At 42.2% G+C, this 19,777-nt stretch overlaps 1 protein-coding gene across 1 annotated transcript in view; it reads left to right on the forward strand.

Moving 5' to 3' along the window:
• Positions 1-1,901: 1,901 nt before the first annotated feature.
• Positions 1,902-19,777, forward strand: part of f5 (coagulation factor V) — a 37,057-nt gene continuing 19,181 nt past the window's right edge. Inside the window, exons 1-13 of the mRNA XM_088915024.1 lie at positions 1,902-2,126; positions 2,927-3,009; positions 3,611-3,733; positions 6,807-7,019; positions 7,855-8,016; positions 9,010-9,231; positions 10,135-10,300; positions 10,984-11,161; positions 11,480-11,582; positions 12,335-12,540; positions 13,111-13,261; positions 14,430-14,642; positions 16,139-19,082. Of these exons, the coding sequence (XP_088771150.1) occupies positions 1,993-2,126; positions 2,927-3,009; positions 3,611-3,733; positions 6,807-7,019; positions 7,855-8,016; positions 9,010-9,231; positions 10,135-10,300; positions 10,984-11,161; positions 11,480-11,582; positions 12,335-12,540; positions 13,111-13,261; positions 14,430-14,642; positions 16,139-19,082 (4,898 nt within the window). The 5' untranslated portion in view covers positions 1,902-1,992. The remainder of the gene's footprint in view (positions 2,127-2,926; positions 3,010-3,610; positions 3,734-6,806; positions 7,020-7,854; positions 8,017-9,009; positions 9,232-10,134; positions 10,301-10,983; positions 11,162-11,479; positions 11,583-12,334; positions 12,541-13,110; positions 13,262-14,429; positions 14,643-16,138; positions 19,083-19,777) is intronic.

Raw genomic sequence — 19,777 nt, forward strand, 5'->3', positions numbered from 1 at the left:
CCTGCCTTGTGTCAACGGTACACACTGGTGGTGGTGTAATGGTGTGGGGAATGTTTTCTTGGCACACATTAGGCCCCTTAATACCAATTGAGCATCATTTGAATGCCACAGCATACCTAAGCATTGTTGCTGACCATGTGTATCCCTTTATGGCCACAGTATACCCATTTTCAAATGGATGCTTCCAGCAGGATAATGTCACAAAGCACACATCAACTCCAGTTGGTTCCACGAACATGACAGTGACTTCAGTTTACTCCAGTGGCCTGCACAGTCCCCAGATCTCAATCCAATAGAGCACCTTTGGGGTGAGGTGGAATGGGAGGTTCGCAGCATGAATGTGTGGCCGCAAAATCTGCAAGAACTGCGTGATGCTATAGAGTCCGCATGGACCAAAATCCCTAAGGAATGTTTCTAGCACCTTGTTGAATCCATGACATGAAGAATTCAGGCTGTTCTGGAGGTAAAAGGGGGTCTTACCCGGTACTAGATAGGTGCAATAAAGTGGCCACTGAGTGTATATTTTAAAGCCTTAGAAATTAAATCAAAGGGGGCCGTTATTATAAAATTGTATAATGCACTAATAAAGCCTCATTTAGAATATTGTACACGATTGGGTCGCGACATTATAGAAAATATATTGCTGCTCTGAGATCCATCCAGTGAGGAGCAACCAGATACTGTACATTCCTGTACTTAAAGGAAAGTCCTACACTGACAGGCTAGAGGAATTTAGCTTCTCTTTTTTGACCAGAGAAGACTACAAGGGGACCTGATACAAGCAGTCAAAATCCCCAAGAACACTGACGAAGTCAACACAGCACATTTCTTCAGACCGAGGAGTGAGTCGCAAACCTTTCCCCAAAGGCTTGTGGGAATACAAAACAAGCTACCCGGCTTCCTTCCAGAAACAGCTGGATGAGATCCTTGTATCAATTAACTACTGACCACCACACACAGGAGCCAAATGGCTTCCATCCGTCCATTCATTTTCTAACTGTTTCATCCAATCCAGGGGTTTGGGGGGGCCGGAGCCTATCACAGCCTGGCCAGGATGTAAGTCCATCTCAGGGAAAACACAGAAACATTCACACACTCACACCAGGGCCAATTTTCCAGAAGCCAATTAACCTACCAGTATGTTCTGGATTATGACAGGATGGCAGAGCACCTGCAGGAGACCCACACGGACATACTGTAGTGGGCACATACAAACTCCACACAGATAATGTCCCACCACAGGTCTGTAATTAAACCCAGGGCCCAAAACTGCAAGGTAACAATGCTAACCACTGCAATGCTGTTTACGTCCTTGGTGATATCAATGAGCTTGTCATTAATCCTTCAGTTATCTTAAAGGTCATGCTGTATCTCTTAGATTTTGTAGTACTGACTAGTTGTGTGTACAGTACCAACTTTTGTTTAGGAGCTAAGATAAGGACATCATTGAAATCATTTGATATCTGAGATCCACTTGTTTGGAGACCATGATGTTCTAGAACACACAACTCCTGAAAGGAGTTGAAATTTTAACCTTAAAAAATAAATGCTGAAGAAGATAACTCTTTTTAAAAAAACTGTTTGTGGTCTGTCGTCATGAGAAAATCACTCTCCTTTTATTTAAAAAAGTTCGTAGCGATGTTCCTCAAAAGTTTCGAAAGCTAGACAGGTAAAGGCAGATAAAGACAGGAAATTGCGAAGACTTGGTCACCCTTGCGTTAAATTGAGTCATGCAAATATTAAACCGTTTAATGACTAATTTCGCACAGCTAGTAGTGATACTATTTTATTTTCTTCCCGTTCAGACGATCAACAACTGTGTCCTGGTTTCTGGGAACACAGTGCGTGTTTGAACTGTGTGTTTGCGGTATATTGAATGCTGATACGTAAGGGCCCCGTAGGTGGGGGTCAACGCAAGCGGGGCAAACTCGTCTCGTTACGCATAGCCGAATCTCCCGGTGTCCCAGGAGGACGTGTCCTGGTGCTTCAGGAATGAGAACAGCCAGAAACTGGTGCTGGTCAGGGGCTCTGCTCCTGGTACTCGTGTCCCAGTGCTCTCTGGCAGTGGAAAGGCATTATTACATTGCAGCGGTTCTAACGGAATGGGATTACTATGGAGATCAAAGGTAAAGCAATCCGTTTTCTCTTTCTCTTCCTCCCCTGGTATCTCTCTGACGCGCGTACCAGAGAGAGCTGGGGAAATATCCAGAATACGAAAGAAAACTCCGACAAGAAGCAAAGACTTTATTCTACACAGTACAGAATTTGGAAATTGAATGTTTTAACTGTTGGCATGTTTTTATTGTTCTAGTAGTCAGTTGCACTTTCTGATTTTTTATTGATCAAAACAGTAAGCACGGCGTCTATCCTCGGTTCACCTGCGCAACAAAACTTGCAACATTTATATTTTGTGGTTATGGATTGGTGTTGTACAGCAGTTACAGAATTTAACATATGTTGAGTTTATTAGCATTTTAAATTTTTCTGATAAGTTTTGATGATTGTGACGGAAACAGACATGTTGAAACCAAATATGTTGAAATCATATTTCATATAGTATGCAAGTGTTTTAATTTTTCTTAAAAAAAAGCACTTTTTTCCCCATTCAGGAGTATCCGTGCTTCATAATATCTCTATGTGGCTCCAAAATGACACATCTGTATTCTACCCTTGACTCCACACCTGGGCTTTACAGTCCTGGTCTTTGAGGGCCAGTGTGTCTCCAGGTTTTTTATTCCAACTCAGCTCTTAAGGAGCTAAATCAGCTGGTTCCTGGGCTGATCTGGACCAGTTCATCAGTTTCTCTCAGCTCTATAGGTGCTGCTGCTTTAAGCAGACCTTGTAAACCCGCAGAGACCGGCCATCCAAGACAAGGACTGGACAGCCCTGCTCTACACACTACTTTCTTTTCCTTCTGTTCTTTTAGGGGAGCCCAGACTTACAAGAAGGTGGTTTTCAGGGAATATGATGCTGAATTCAAACAAGCCAAGCCCCATCCATCTTGGTCAGGTGAGTGCCAGAGGAGACAAAGCCATGCTGCTGGAAGAAACATCTCACCCTGTCCTGGCTATCCACCAATAAATGAATCGATCCATCAATTGATCCATCAATCAATCAGTAATTTTATTTGCTATCATGCACATTGCAACAGTTTACCACAGAGCACTTTACAGATTTGTACAGTGTATTGCAGTTAACAATACAGTGACAGCTGACCATGTGGGTCAGGGGTGCTGACCAGTGAAGTGAAAGTGTTGAAGAATGAATAAATTCAATGCCAACTGTTTCTTAGTGTCTCTAAGTAATGGGAGCTCCATGAGGAGGTTCTCAAATCTGCTGCCTGCCATTGCCAGAGCAGAGAATGACTGGCCACATATTCAGTGTAATACGGACACAGAAACAAAAACTAAAAACCATCTCTGGAAGCTCCTATCATACTGTTGATACTGTTGTTACATAGATAAGCAAAGCATCCCAGCTCATGAAACCTGTCTCGTCCTTCTGGAAATAGCGGGATAAGATCCTTGGATCAATAAGTTATTGGGAACCCAGAGGATTAGATGGACAGAAGGGCCTCTTAAGCACTAGAATAATCATCCTCATTTTTCAGGGCTGCTGGGTCCCACTCTGCGTGGAGAGGTGGGGGATGTCATTGTGGTCACCTTCAGGAACATGGCTGACCGGACCTACAGCCTCCACCCACATGGCATTGAGTACGGGAAACAGTCCGAGGGTACGTGCTTGTGTCTCAGTCTCATTGCAGGTGGGGTGGTACTGTTGTGATCTTGAAATACACCGTATCAGCACAACAGTGAAAAGGGCATTGAATAGGGATTTTGAACTACTTCAATGTCGTGAAGAAAACCAACTGCAAGGCGAGAGATTATTATTACTGTATGTATGTATGCCTTTGTTTCTTTGCTAATCAGAAGCTCTTATCCGAGATGATCTGAAATACATCTGTGAAATAAACTTGGGCTCGTACAGCACATTATATTTACAGCAATGATCATGGTCAGACGACAAACTGAAAGTGAAGAATAAAGCCAGCACAAGCAGACCAAGCATTGCAAACGCTGTGCCAAGCAAAACCGAGCACAATTAACAACTACAGTCAGCATTGTCCATTTTTTAAATAAAAAGTTATGATCTTGCAACTGTGTGGTTGAACTCTGTGGAAGGAAGAGATGTGAGACCCATTCCCTCCACAATTTATATATCATTTCTTTTGCTTTTGGACATTACTCATTCCAGTAGGTAAACAAATGGAGAAAAAAGCAAACAGTTGTGTTTGTCTTCTGTAGATAATTTTTAACCAAGACAGATAACTAAAGAGTTCCTCATCAAGTGCAGTCTGGGGAACAGATGCACTATCAGTGGTAGCTTTGTAAGTTCATTACCTTTCAAGTTCTGGAATTGTTCATATTTAGAAACCAGTTGGAAATGAAGTAAAATTTCTGCAGGTAAAAGCTTAGAGCAGCTACAGTAAATTACTTTACTAGCTTGTGGACTAACCAGCTATCTTATTAATGTGACTAAACTACTCTTCTGTATCTGTCTGTGACCCAATGATTCAGCTGTGAGGAAACCCTGCGTTTGTCCTACGTAGGTTACTGACGCAGCTCTCAAGAGTCCTAAACCATAATGCGTGAGATTTTCCATTGAAAAATTGCGATAGCATTCTATTTGAATCGATGGTTACTTTTTTCATGTTTAAAAACACAAGCTAATTAACACTGGAAAATTAACTGAATCGTGAGTCTCTATAACAATTATAAAATTATACTTTTGTTAACTTAATTTTTTTAGTCAACTTAGACTCAATGCAAATGCATGAGATTTTCAAGATTTTGGTCTTTATACAGTACATGAGAGTTGAGAGCTTTGTGATTATGTACCGCTTGCTTCTAGCTGGCAAATGATCTTGCAGTGTATTACTACAAGATAGTATTTCAATATGGACTCTCGTGTACATTTTGTCAGTCCGCCTGGCCTGTAAACACCTTCATGAAACCATATATGCTTGGTAGAGCATGTAATACATCATTATCATTTATTGTTATACATTTATTTTAATTGTATTGAGTTTTAATTGTATGTACAAGGGACTTTGGTACTTTTCTTTATCAGTTGTACATACTGTACACATTTCTCACAGACATATTCAGAGAGCACCTGTACCAGCCTTGACTTACAAATGAAACCCTTTGAAGTTCACACCAGTCACTGATGATCCACATCAAACCTTCTGCCAACTCAAAATGATTTTTTGGCACCTAAATTTGGAAAGCTGGTTTGGTCCCTCCCCTCAGTATGCTGAAAATCAGTAACATATCATTCAAAGCCATGGCTGGAAGAAAGCTGCTAGCAAAATGTGCTTAGAGTTTACATTGAATCTGGATCTGAGGTTTCTGAAAATCTAATCAGATAAAGGCGTCCAGTCAGAGCATGGACTGGGAAATATAATCAACACTGGTTTCAGTGGAATTCCCCAACTGGCACACAGTTGTCCAATTTCTGCTAAATTTGGTCTGATGTCAGCTCACGGTGTGCTCAGCTTGCACCTGAGATCATAAAAAAAGAAGAATGTTTTCAAATAGAAGGGTGTCATGCCGACCATTTAGGCTCATTTAGTGACTAGAATCTATCTAATCCATCTGATCCATTATCTTATCATTTTCAGCAACACGAAAATTAGGGTTGAGGTCAAGGTTTGTTCCACACTCCCACAGCCCTTTGTGTAAACAAGTGCCTCTTGTCCTCACTAGTGCCCCCTGGTTCACAAAAGAACATCAGAAAGGTTGAAAACAAGTGGACATATGGACCATCCAGTTCATTTAGTTTTTACTAGCTTTTTGTCAAAGGATCCAGCTGTATACAAAGTATATTTTTGAATACTTTTATCAGATTACACATACAATTTCTTGCAGTAGGAGTTTGTCTTTTCATATACCCCAACTTGCTCTCCATGAGACAAACAGGCAGGGAGAGTAGTTTGAGGTCAGAGCACAGGGTCAGCCATTTATAAACCACCCCTGGAGCAGTTGGGGTTAAGGGCTTTTGCTCAGGGCCCCATCAGAGTAGGATTCCTCTGCCAGCTGCAGGATTTGAACCAGCAACCTTCCAGCCACAGGCGCAGATCCTTAGCCACAGTGCCCAAATGTGTATGGTCGCTCTTCTCTGGCCTACCAGATCAGCAGTCATTTTTTCTTACATACAGTGGTTGCTGACATTGTACACAGTATTCTAAATAGAAGATCGGACTGGAGCAAATTAAACATAGCATCCCTTGATTTCAATTCCACACTTTTAACTATGCATCCTTACATTCTGTGCCTGTCTTATTGCATACCCACATTGCACAGAAGATATAAATGTTATGTCAACATAAGCACCTACTGTACGTTTCTTGCTTTTTTAGAAACTTTTTGAGTTCTCTATTTCCCATCTTATATTTCTAGTTGATATTTCTACTTCTTGCATTTACCGCTCTGCACTTGTCCACAAGAAAGAGCTACATCTTTGGCCCCTGGTGACTTATCTGTTCTTGTCAGAGAAAGTGAATGTCCACAGTGCACCTGTTTGCTGCCTCATGCTCTCCTGTACTTGTCCAAGAGCCATGAAGCACGTTGCTGAAGAGCTGTGGATTGTAGACTAGGGGCGATTGGCAAGGGCTGCTGGCTCAGAAATAAAAAAATAATAATATAGTATCCGGCCTTGACCTTTAATTACGTTCTGGAGGTAGTTCTAGCTCAGAGTGGATGTTCCTTGTGGCTTAAACGTGGTGTGAAATTTGAACTCCTTAGGCTCTCTCTACTTTGACAACACCTCCTTGTTCGAGAAGAAGGATGACGTAGTGAATCCGGGTGGGGAGCACAAGTACATCTGGGAGGTCACCAAGGAGATCGCGCCCACAAAGGACGACCCGCCGTGTCTCACTTACACCTACTTCTCCCATGTCAACCTGGTCAAGGACTTCAACTCCGGGCTGATTGGGGCCCTGCTCATTTGCAAAGAAGGTAACGTGACAGCTCCGTCTCTGATAGGCAAAGCCCACTGCCTGACCTGCATTTACATTATTGTGGTGAAAATTGAACCTTTGGAGCTCTGTGTCTTGAGTGCCCCGGTGAACCAAGGTGTACAGGTTTAGGCTGTCACAACCCCTGATAAATGAGTCATGCACCGAAATTAATAATAAAAGAAATATTTGGGTAGCTGCGGCAGCATGCTTAGTCTGCAAAGGAACAAGTAATAGGTTGCTGAATTCCACACCTGAAGAAGGCTTCACAGCCGGAACGTTGTGTTTTCTCTCTTCTCTTCTCAGCATGGAATAAACCTATTACTTGTTCCCTTGCATGAAAGAAATATGACAGGCTTGTGTATAAGCAAATGTAAAAGAAGATGAGAGGGAAGTTAGCATTGTGCACAGAGAATCCCAGTAAAAGCCCGTATGAAGCAAGGAAAACCCAAATGAGCAGGGACCATTCAAGCTTCTGATGTATCTGAAAACATTTCTGCAGTAGGATTCAAAGCTTTTGGAGCTTTGTAAGATACCTCATTTACATTGCCAGCTTCCCTGCAGAAACAGATGCCACTTTAGGTGTGGTAGCTCTTTAGGCTGACTCATGTTGCTTCTGAGGGAGTTTCAGAAGAAGGAATGTCCCAGTAGGCAATGCTCTTTAATAATAATGATTAATTGGGATTATCAGGAGGCCATGATTGGTAAAGGCCAGGGGGAAATTTGACCAGAATGCTGGGGTAACACCCCTTTTAAGGGACAGAGATCCTGAAGGATGTTTTGAAGACTGATTCCTCATTAAACAGAATCTCCTTCTGTGCTTCACAATACTCCAGGGAGCCTCAGTGACACTGGCAAGCAGATCTCCTTTGACCAGGAACATGTGCTCCTTTTTGGCGTATTTGATGAAAGTAAAAGCTGGTACAGGACAGAGGAGGCAGAGCCTGCTGGTCCGATCAAGCACTCCATCAATGGCTATGTCAATGGATCACTGCCAGGTAAGGACACCGCCACAAACAGCCCTGATCTCTGATGTCATATGGCAAGGCGTGTCTTAATAAAGACTTCCAAATGCAACTAATTTCCAATGTCACTTCTTAGATATACAGGTACAGTAGTATTGCAGTATTCTAGGATTGTTTATTGGGGGTTTTATTGGTTTTAAAAACTCATGTATTAGCAGACTTGCTCTTGTGGTCCACTCTTGATCACGTATTGCCAAGGCTGGGTATTGAGTATACTCAAAGCACAGTCCCCTGGTCTTGCCTGGTGCCTGTCAGCTAGCAGTTCAATCAGCCAGACTTGCCTCGTTCTGGCAGTTTGTTTTAGGTCTCCTGCACAGCACAAGTATGGAAAAATAGCTTCTAACAGACATTGGACATTAAATTCAAATGGCTTCACTGGTATCACTGGTATCGCTAATCCATTGCACTATTACCAATGCAAGTGAGCAATCCTTGTCTTCCTCCTGCTGGACTCCTGGTGCCCAGCTGGGCTGACTGACAATTGACACTTCCAAACTGCTGCTTCCCCTGGATGGGTATTAAAAGACAACAAACAAGAGCAAATTAAAGATATGTGTTCCTGCAGAAATGTGTTTTGTCTCCAGGGCTCTGTGAGATGTGCTGGCAGTAGATGTGATCCATCTTAGATCACTGTGAAAGCAAAGGATAATTAGTAATAATCCTATTATTACATGCATTTGTCACTCATGGGTGAATGACCCATTAAACAGCTGCTGGTGAGATAACAGAGTAGTGCTCCATAGGCCAGGCAAAAGGAGGTTAAGTATGTAGCTTAGGGTAACTTGCAATGAGACAGTGCTCCATGACCAATCCTCCTGAATGATCCTTTCAACCTGAGCCCCAGGTGATACAGTATGTACTATAACAAACTGTTTCTACCAATGTTGTGATTCCACATTTAAGACATTTTCTGTTTTCTCTGACCCACTCTCTGACCTACTCTGACTGTTCTCTTGCTTGTCCCAGATTTGAAGATCTGTGCCTACGACCATGTGAGCTGGCACCTGGTGGGGATGAGCTCCGAGCCGGAGCTCTTCTCCGTCCATTTCAATGGGCAGGTCCTGCAGCAGAGGGGGCACAAGCTCTCCACCATCAATCTCATCTCCTCCTCCTGCACCTCGGTCAACATGACCGCCATGCACGCCGGGGTCTGGCTGCTGTCCTCGAAAATCTATAAGCACCTAGAGGGTAAGGCGCTCAGCTGGGCCCTGACACACGTTGTAGATGTTACGGTTCCATATCTTCGCTGCCAGAGGATGCCTCAATCACTGGTTGCTGGCCTACCTGCGCAGCAGAGGCGCAGCCCACGCAGGCAGCTGCGATAAGCATCAGCCAATCACTGACCAGTATACCTAGGACTCCACGCCTCCCTTCCCTGCCTCTATATTTTCTGTGCCCTCATTCACTGCAGTGCTCAGTCACATTCTGGTTTGGGTTCTAGTCTATACTTAACCTGTTTTTCCTGATTCGTCTACCCTGTTTCTTGCCTTGTTCCTTTCTCTTGTCCTGTTTCTTGTTCTCCTTTCTTGCATTGTTTTCTCCCTTTCTCCTTTCTGTTTCCCTGCTTTTTGTGTTGTTTTCCCTTGGATTGCCTTCCTGGATTCTGAATTTAACCTGCTCTTGTACTTTGCCTCTGGTCTTCGTCTTCTGGTTACTACTTTTCGCTTCTGGTCTGTTGGTTGCTACACGGTGTCCATTTCCTTGGTTGTCTGGCTGTTTAGGCAGCCCTGTACATCATTTAGCTGTCAAAACAGACATAAAAGTGGACAATGGAGACCCCCAAAGGACACCTTGATGACCTCTTGAGATCTATTAAACGCTAAGAACAGAATGAACAGGAAACCTTGTTTGCCACCTTTGTTAAGAAATAATTGGGACCCAATCTGTATTACATGTAGTGTATAACTGTAACTGAAAGTGCATTTAAAACTAAGAACTAAATGCCGTTCTTTACCCAAAGAGTAGAAACCAAAAGTCCCTATATTCTTTTTTGTTGTTGTTTTCCTGTTGCTTGGTAAAGGTTTACTGATATTACAGTTGTAGTAATGTTCGGGGTTCACTTTTGAATTTTTTATTTCTGGTTGCCTGTAGCTGGAATGCACGGATACCTGGAGGTGCAATCCTGTGAGAGCAAAGCTCCTATAACACGAAGACTCACAGTCCAGCAGAAACGCCAGAGTAGTGAATGGGTTTACTACATTGCTGCGGAAGAAATAATCTGGGACTATGCACCAAATTTGCCTGGATATGTTGATAGGTAAGAACCAGTCCACAGTAGCCGAAGACAGAACTGCAGCCCCATGCACACTTCTGCTATGATGTCTATATTGTTAGGCTGCCCACTGTGCTTCTAGAATGCAAACAGCAGGGTGTGTGCGTGAGGTGGAGTACAGAAATGGTGTTCCAACACCATGTCCACTTCAGAATAAGCTTGAGAGGTTAGTGCCTGAGCACATGTATCTCAAATTGATGAAGCAGAGCAGTGGGAAAGTCATGCAGAGAGATCCCTAACCCAATATATACAGTACATACTTAACCAAACATAATCATGCTTTTGGGTTTATACGTACATATACACTCATTGTTTCACATGTCTGGTAATTTCTCTATGTCATGGCGTGCTTTAAAGTTCTGTGTGATGTATAAGCTGTACATTGTACAAGGGGCATGTTACATAATGCAGATTATATCAAAATTCTTATATACTAACCACATTGCGCATTGACATTCATCTTACTGCAGCCATCAACAAATTACTTAAAGGGCTCCTACTGGAGAAGTTAGTCCAAAAGTTAGATAAATGCAATTTAGCGCAGTACTAGCACAGAAAGAGAATTAACAAGTCTATGCACTAACAGAGAAGTACACTGCTTTTCAGGCATTAAGCAGTGTAAGATTGTCAAAAGCAGATTTTTTTTGGTACCTTTCTCAACCGTTCAGGGAGTACAAGTCGAAATATTTGGAACCCAGGCCTGATCGGATTGGCAGGAAGTACAAGAAGGCAGTCTATGTCCAGTATAAGGATGCTAATTTCACGAAAATCGAAGAAGGAGCAAGGAAGAATGAAACTGGAATCCTGGGGCCGGCAGTGAGGGCCCAGATCTGGGATGTAATAAAGGTGATGTGGTTTCTGTGGTTTAAGTGTTTTCCCATACTGTATGTCCTGAGCTACACATGATGGTTTCAGAAGACTAAGTCAGTATTTATAATGATCAACTGCAGCCAAGAGATCAAACAGATGAACATCCACCGACTGTGGAAAAAGCTTCTCAAAAGGTTTGTGATCTTATCTCTTCTAATCCTGTGGTGGAGGCTGCCAGGCTGCACATTCTGCTTAATATTTAAAACAGCACTGAGTAGAGACTAAAAGATCAAAGTTCAAGGAAGACTGGGAGAAGTGGGAGAAGGTCGAGTGATCCATTGTCTGTGTTGACAGATTGTGTTCAAGAACAATGCAAGCCGACCCTACAGTATTTATCCCCATGGGCTCACCGTCAGCAAGTCAGAGGAAGGAGCCAGCTATCCTAAAGACGGCTCAGGTTCGTGCCATTTCATGTTCACCACAAACCTTTGGCTCTGGGTCCAAATCAAGGTGAAACACTCAAACTAAACCTAGGAGGTCCACTTATCTGTTCCTTATTTGGACCAATTGAATTCTTTTCCACAAGTCTTAAGTTATTGATGATTCAAAGAATCACCGGAGAATTCCTTATAGCCCTCAGGACTAGGAATAGCAGCACTAAAGACATTTTCACAAGGTTCCCTTTCAGGGATAGGAATAACACTGTACTGTAGGTGTCTAAAAGCTGGTCCCTGAAAGGTATTAAAAGAAGGGCATTAAGATAAGATAACTTTATTAGCCATATACAATTTCTTGCATTAGGAATTTGTCTTTTCACATACCCCAGCTTGCTCTCCATGAGACACACGGATAAGGAGAGAAGTCTGGGGTCAGAGCACAAGGTCAGTCATTTATATGGCGCCCCTGGAGCAGCTGGGGTTAAAGGCCTTGCTCAGGGGCCCAACAGAGTACGATTCCTCTGCTGGTCACAGGATTTGAACCAGCAACCTTCCAGGCACAAGCACAGATCCTTAGCCACAGAGCCACCACTCTGCCCCGTGAGTATTTCTGTACTGCAGACACAGAACGGCTGTTGCTCTTAAGTAGCAGATGAAGTGGCCCCTCTCCTACATCTAAAGTGCTTTGAGATCCTTTTTGATGAAATGTGCTACTTACATGCGGGAATGAAGAATTGCTGTCATTGCTAATGGCTTGTTCGGCACTGTGCAGACAATGGCCAGCATGAGGTGAAGCCAGGCGAGACGCACACTTACACATGGAAGGTGACAGAGGAAGATGTGCCGGCACAGAATGACCCGCGGTGTCTGACCAGGATGTACCACAGTGCTGTGGACGTGGCCAAAGATATAGCCTCAGGCCTTATCGGGCCACTGCTCATCTGCAAGAGCCAGTCCCTCAACAAAAGAAACATGCAGGTAATCTGAGTCAGTTTACTCCCAGTCTGACCAGCCCTGACTCCTTGCAGCAGTGTTTGAATCTTTATACAGTATATACTGTACAGTAGATTTCTGTATAGAAATATTTCTCAAAAGAAATCCTGTTGTATTATGTTTAAACAGGATGATTCTTTTTTTAAATCCACTCGTCCATCTATTTTGTAACCACATCATGTAATATAGGGGTGCGGAGGAGCCAGAGCCTATCAAGGCAAGCCCATTAACTTCCCAGTATGTCTTTGGACTGTGGGAGGAAGCCAGAGCACCTGGAGGAAACCCACATGAACACAGGGAGAACATGCAAACTCCACCCCAGGAACTGAACCCAGGGCCCAGGTGCTGCAGAGCAGCAATGCTCACCAGTGCACCACCATAGAAGGTGGGAAGAGTAGAAGGTATATAGAGAAATCCCATGTGAACATGGGGAGAGCATGGAAACGCCACACAGAAGGTGCCCCCATTCAGACATTAGCAGCGCCAACCACCACGCCAGTATCATGACATCAGTTCAGCTGAGGTTTTGAGGGAACATTCACCTGTCTTTCACAGCTGAAGGCCGATAAGGAGCAGCATGCAGTTCTGGCGGTTCTCGACGAGAACAAAAGTTGGTACATTGAGGAAAACATTAGAAACTACTGCACAGATCCCTCAAAGGTCAACAAAGAAGATCACAAATTTTATGAATCCAACATTATGCGTTGTAAGTATTTGGGCTTTTTTTGGGGTCTTTTTTGTTCTTTGATGCTTCTTTCCTGAAACATATTTCACAGGAGTGGATGGAGCCTTGAAAAAAGGGAGATTAAGTTTTTGTGCCGATAACTGTTTTATAAATATGCGCACAGTTGAGTCCTGTTCTTGTTACTCCACAGTAAGGAGGAGGGCAAATCATGTTGTCATGGAAGTAAATGTATTTTTAGCTTGCTTAGACGGGACAGTTACGTGAAAAAATGCAGTTTTGCTCTTCCAGGAGGCTTTGTGGCCTTATGTATTATAATGCCAATATAGTCATGACTGATGTTTCACTAGGTTCCTCAGTCTGAATGTAGTGAGAGACTCTGTCCCATTCCTCTCCCAGAGCCTGGACAATCAAGTGCCTGTGCACTGGTGTCTGAGCCCTGGGTGTCACATGTTATTCCCACTCAGCCCACAGATGTACATAGGGGCTGAAGTTTGGTGAGTTGGCCATCCCTGGCACGATAACAGTCTCATCTCTCAAGATATCTGCTGTTACATGAGCAGCACGAGGATGTGTGTTGTCCTGCTGGAATGTTGTCACATCAGGACGGGCCCACAGGAAGGGCAGCAAGTTAGGTCCCAGGTCTTGATGAATGGAGTATCATTCAGTTAGGTTTCCATCAATCGCTACAAGAGGAGCTCTGTATCGACTAGACACTGCTGCCCAGACCCTCCCAAGCGAATAGTCTGTTGTACGTGACATTTAGCATATTGCTGTTCCCACTGGTAAGTACAACTGACTTGATCTAACATACTAGTGATACAAAGGCAGACTTCTTTTGATTACCGGTAGGGTGTATCAGTTCCTTTCTGTGTTTTTACTGTTTTTCACCAGGCTTGACATTCGGCTTCATCACCTGTGTCTGAACAGGTTGTGTTCTTTCACAAAAAAGGTGATTTAGCGCTGATGCAACTTTCAAAGTCAGTCAAGTATATCGCCGACGGTCAGGAATGAGTAATTAATCAAAATACAACCAATAACAAAATTGGTATACTATATTTTTCAGAAAACAGACATAGAATAATATGATTATTTTGATGCTCACTATACTATACATATACCTATCACAGGTTGTCTGTAGTCACATTTTCTTTTAGCTCTTTCCTTCATGTTTCGTTTTAAATTTCCACAGCAATAAATGGCTTTGTGTACGACAGTGGACAAGTTTTGGGATATTGCCACGGAGAGATCGTTACTTGGCATGTGTCAAGTGTCGGGGCACAGGACTACATAGAGACTCTCCACTCTTATGGTCACACGTTTGACCTTTATGATAGAAAAGAAGATGTTCTGAGCCTCTTTCCTATGAGTGGAGAGACCATAGCAATGGACATGGATAAAATAGGTGAGCAATTATGACACAAGCTATCTCTGGGACTATGGTACAGACCTCAGTAACTCTGGTGAGAGATTATGAGACAAGCCTCAGTAATTCTAGTGAGGGATTATGAGGGATTATAACTTCCAGTCTTCTTTGACCTAACTTCCTTCCTCCCGGGCCTAACGTCCAAGGTGTGGTTCTTTGCTTGCCCTATTTATTTTTTATTAACAAAGACATTCCAGTGTCTTGTCTGCCAGGGTTCTGGTTGGCCAATTCAAATCTGTGATTTGCACATCTATCCTTCAGGAATTTATATTGCTGCTATCAGGAGAGACATGATAAAATGTCCATTATGTGGGAAAACTCATTGTTTTCCCAAACGCATATTAATCAAACTGAGTAATACACACAGGTTTGATATTTAGATGTCTGAACTCCTCAGGTTTTGATACCAAACAAGCATACCCACCTCTTCCTGAAGTAATTGTGGTGCCTTAAATTGTATTTTAATTGAATATTTTGAGTTACCCTTTTGTAAGGGAATGAAGTAGATAATGTGGTAACACATCTGGTACTTCATACACTTTTTTAGCAATAAGAAATGATTGATGCTATTTTAATGTGTCAGAATAGTGATTTGCTATCAGAATGGGAAGGGTTTGTACCTCATTTCACCACTAGAGGGGTTTTCCAAAGTGGGACTCTCAATTGATGTGGATGGATCAGAATAATCTGATTTCTAAATTATAAATCCTTTTAATTCTTTAATGCTTGTTGCAACTACAGTCCTTACTGTTTCAGCTGTTTTAAGACCAAACAAGTGATATCTACAGGCTTTTCTGTTATTATTTCAGACATGCCTTGTGTCGTGACACCAATGCAGTTGGTTATGTTTCTTTTGAGTATAACTACGTGATTCCTTCATTTAATATGAAGAGAATGGTAAAATATGGTGTTTGTGGTACATAGAGTATACAGTATATATGGATGGTTTTAAGGCATAGTTGCACAATTTCTTGAAACTAAAGTTTAACAAAAATCCTTCCTTGCATTCCTTGCTAAGTAGTGGCCCCAAATTTACAATCTTGTGTCTGGAGTTGGGGAATTTCTTCTCTTGACTTGAGAATCATCAGGCCTACTTTGTTCATGGCTGTGTCTGTGCAACTCTTATCTCTCCTTGAGAGAGAGGTTCACTGTTCTTCTAGCCTTTGTGGAATCACAAAGAATACAAATGCCCCATTATGCAGGCATGTTCCAACTGGAGAATGCATGCAGGCTTACTTGTTAGCAAGAAATGAGTACACACCCTAATATCAAATAGTATGACTTAAAAACTGTACTACCTTAAATTAAATAGAATTGCACTGGCAGGTGGTCAAAGTTAATGTAATGTAATATTAATGGTCTTGCTTGCTGTGCTGCTTCATTCAAGATGCTGAGTCGGCTTCTTGTAAAACCTGAAATGGATCAAACTGATTTGGATAACCCTGGACCATAAATGGTGTTTGTTCTTCTTACAGGACACTGGCTTTTGGCATCTTTAAACGCCCATTACAGTAACAAGGGAATGAGGCTAAAGTTCAAAGATCTTGAATGCATTAATGACTCTTCTGATGAGTGGGAAACTGATAGCGAACCATCAGACATACTTCTCTGGGAACCCGAGGAATGGGTAGTTGACAAAAAAACTGAAATTCTAGAACCAAAGGAATATACGAACACGGATGACCCAGAAACAGATTACTGGATTTCTCAGCTTCAAATTCGGTCACTCAGAAACAAATCTCAGGGACTTGTAGCTGAGGAAGACCTGCTTGATCTGTCTTCGGTGCTTAGAGAGGGTGATGAGACTAACATAACAGAGCATCAAAGAACAGGAGCTTTTCCTGGAGTTTATAAAACCTCTCCAGAGGGAAACACGACAGAGAGTCAAAGACCATCAGTTGAAGACTCATTTGATATTTCGTCTGGTCCTGGAGATTATAATCAGACCTTAACAGGAAAAAACATGACAGAGAGTCAAAGAGCCTCAGTTGAAGACTCATTTTATATTTCTTCTGGTCCTGGAGATTATAACCAGACCTCAGCAGGAGGAAACATGACAGAGAGTCAAAGACCATCAGTTGAAGACTCATTTGATATTTCTTCTGGTCCTGGAGATTATAATCAGACCTCAACAAGAACAAACATGACAGAGAGTCAAAGAGCCTCAGTTGAAGACTCATTTGATATTTCTTCTGGTCGTGGAGATTATAATCAGACCTCAGCAGGAGGAAACATGAAAGAGAGTAAAAGAGCGCCAACTGAAGAAGACTTGTTTGATATTTCATCTAGACTTGAAGATTATAATCAAACCTTGTCCGGAGAAAATTTGAACCAAACATCATTGGCTCAGAAAGACATCTTAGATCTCTCTTCTGGACTCAAGGATTATAACCAGACGTTATCAGGAAAAAAACAAACTATTTTAGCTGCAGCTACATTACAGAATAATACTAACCCTGAGCAAGCAGATAATGAGGACCTCGAGTTCACTGAACTGCCACTACTTGAGGGACCCATAGAGGAAAGCAGAAATAGCTCAAAAGCAATCTTGGTGAACACAACAATGACAGAAGAGTTTGATTTAAAAAACAAAGAAGTTGAAATGTCTACTGTAAAACCAGAAACACTGTGGTCAGGTCTTCAAGAAATTCATCTTCATGATCCCATTTCCCTCTCTGAAGGAAATGCAACAGACATCCAGGAAAATGAAACAGGAGTGCTGGTTCCGAAGAGTAACTGGACATTGGAAGTGGTAAGTGCTCAGATGGAGGAGACGGTAGAGCTTGTGGAAAGCCAGTTCCAAAATTATTCTGACTCACAGTGGGAGGAGGTACAGAAAGAAAGCGTGCAAAGCTCAAAAATGGACAATGCATCATCTGGGGATTCCGATATTGCAACATCCAATAAAGACATGTTTGTTTATTCTGTCAGTCTCTCAAACAAATGGACTAGTGATAGATCTAGTGAATCAAAGAGCAAAAGTGATGCTGATTTTGTCTTGCTGGACAGTGGCACTGTGGAAATTCTTTTGGATAATACTAAGAATCCTGCAAACATACAGGACACTGACATCCAATACAGCATTCTGTCTCCCAAAGCTGCTGGTGATGGAGAAGATCAGAACAATATCACAGACTTTTCAAGTTCCCCAATAGATCAAAATGGGAAAAATGCAAATATGAGTTTATTCAATGCAAGCCATTTGAAGGGCTTGAATTTTACTGGCTCCACTGAATTTGGGAAGGACACTGTTGCCACTTTACCAAAACAAACATTGGAAACAAACACTCATCCTGAAGAGGGAAACCTCTGGGTCCTTCCACCATCTAGTTTGCCTCAAGACCCCAAAGATGTTTTTAATGGAACTGATGTCCTTAGAATAGAGGACCAGTCATCTGATACACAGCCAGCCAGTACAGGCAATGAGACCTCTCCAGAAGTATCTTCACCCGCTTTAGAAACTGGTCCAAACGTAACAACAGTAAACCTTGGGTTTGAACACTGGAATGCACCAGATCCAGTAAACTCAGAGAGCGAAGAGGACATTCCCTCTGCAGAGTTTGATGAGCACTTGAACACAACCCGATCTCCAGGTACTGTAAATGAGTCCCCTTCAGATACCCACATTCAGTTCTCTTTAATCAGAGAACACACAGAAGACAGCTTGAGCACGTGGACTCCCCCAACACCCCCAAATAACTCGACAGAAACTCTTAACCCACATGACTTGGACTACAATGGACATTCAGAAGAGGACAAGTCTTCTTCCAGGGGAAATGCAGGAAATGTACTGATCTGCCTGAAGAACATGAGTACGCAAGGCATTCTCACTACTTCTCTGGATCCCTCAAAGAGACACTGGGGTTACGAGGGAAAACATCAAAGTGTGCCCGTGAAGGTCCCATCTCACATAACAAAATACATGCACAATGAATCAACAGCTGGACAAGGCCACAAAACCAAAATTAAACCTCAGAGCCAGAGACGCAAGAAAAAGGATGGGGTCAAAGTTAAAAGAAGGAGGAAAACAAAGCCTGAATCCAGGATCAGTGTCGTCTCCCCAAGAGGACACAAGCCCCAGACTGCTGGCCCCAGATCGTTTGGGCCGGTCAAGAGTGAAGACAATTGGAACGAACGAGCCATCGTCATAGGGGTGCCACGGAGAGATTTCGACGACTATGAGCTGTACCTCCCACTGGAAAAAGAATACGATGTCGACCAAATGGATGAGACTGCACAGAATCTTGGGAATGCGTACGAGTATGTGGAATATAAGGACCCTTATGCTTCTGCTGCTGACGTGGAAGACATTGATAAAACTGTTAAGTATTACTTGCAAAACAAAGAAGGCAACGTGAGAATATACTACATAGCTGCAGAGGAAGTCGAATGGGACTATGCCGGCTACAAAGGGCAAAGGTAAGGCAAGAGCATACGTTGTATAAGGAACCAAATTAACATTTTTCTTTTTAATTTTTTTTTATTTTTAGAGAACAAAACAAAACCATTTTACATATGAACATCCATTATTCAGCCTTACATTGCAGGGACAAATTCCTGTTTGTTCCCCTAGTTTTTTACAATTATATAACTTTTTAACAAAACTATACATTCAAAAGAAGGAAGATGTATACATTTATAAATATGAAAAGGGAGTAGACTATATAAATGTATCTTATTAAATTTCAGTTATTCTGTATCTCAACAAAATCTAACCTTAAAGGTCTAATGTACTGAACCCATCTAGACCAATATTTGACAATTTTTTTCATTTGTAATTTTAGTGAAAATGTTATTATTTCCATTATATATATTTCTTTTATTAATTCAATCCAATCATTCATTGTTGGTAGATCTGTGAGAAGCCACTTTCTTGTTATAGCTTTCTTCCCTGCTGATATAAGGACTCCAAACAAATATTCATCCGTTCCCCTCCAATCAAAATCCAGTTTACCAAAATATAAAGCCTCAAATGTAAAGGGTACATTCCTTTCAAATATAGTTTCCAGGGCCTCATGTAATTCCTTCCAGAAAAGCCTTATTTTAGGGCAGTTCCAGAATATATGCCAATGATTACCTTGGTTTCCGCACTGTCTCCAACACTTAGAGTTTTC

The sequence above is a fragment of the Atractosteus spatula genome, chromosome 4, assembly GCF_055471065.1.
Source record: "Atractosteus spatula isolate fAtrSpa1 chromosome 4, fAtrSpa1.hap1, whole genome shotgun sequence".
Taxonomy (NCBI): Eukaryota; Metazoa; Chordata; class Actinopteri; order Semionotiformes; family Lepisosteidae; genus Atractosteus; species Atractosteus spatula.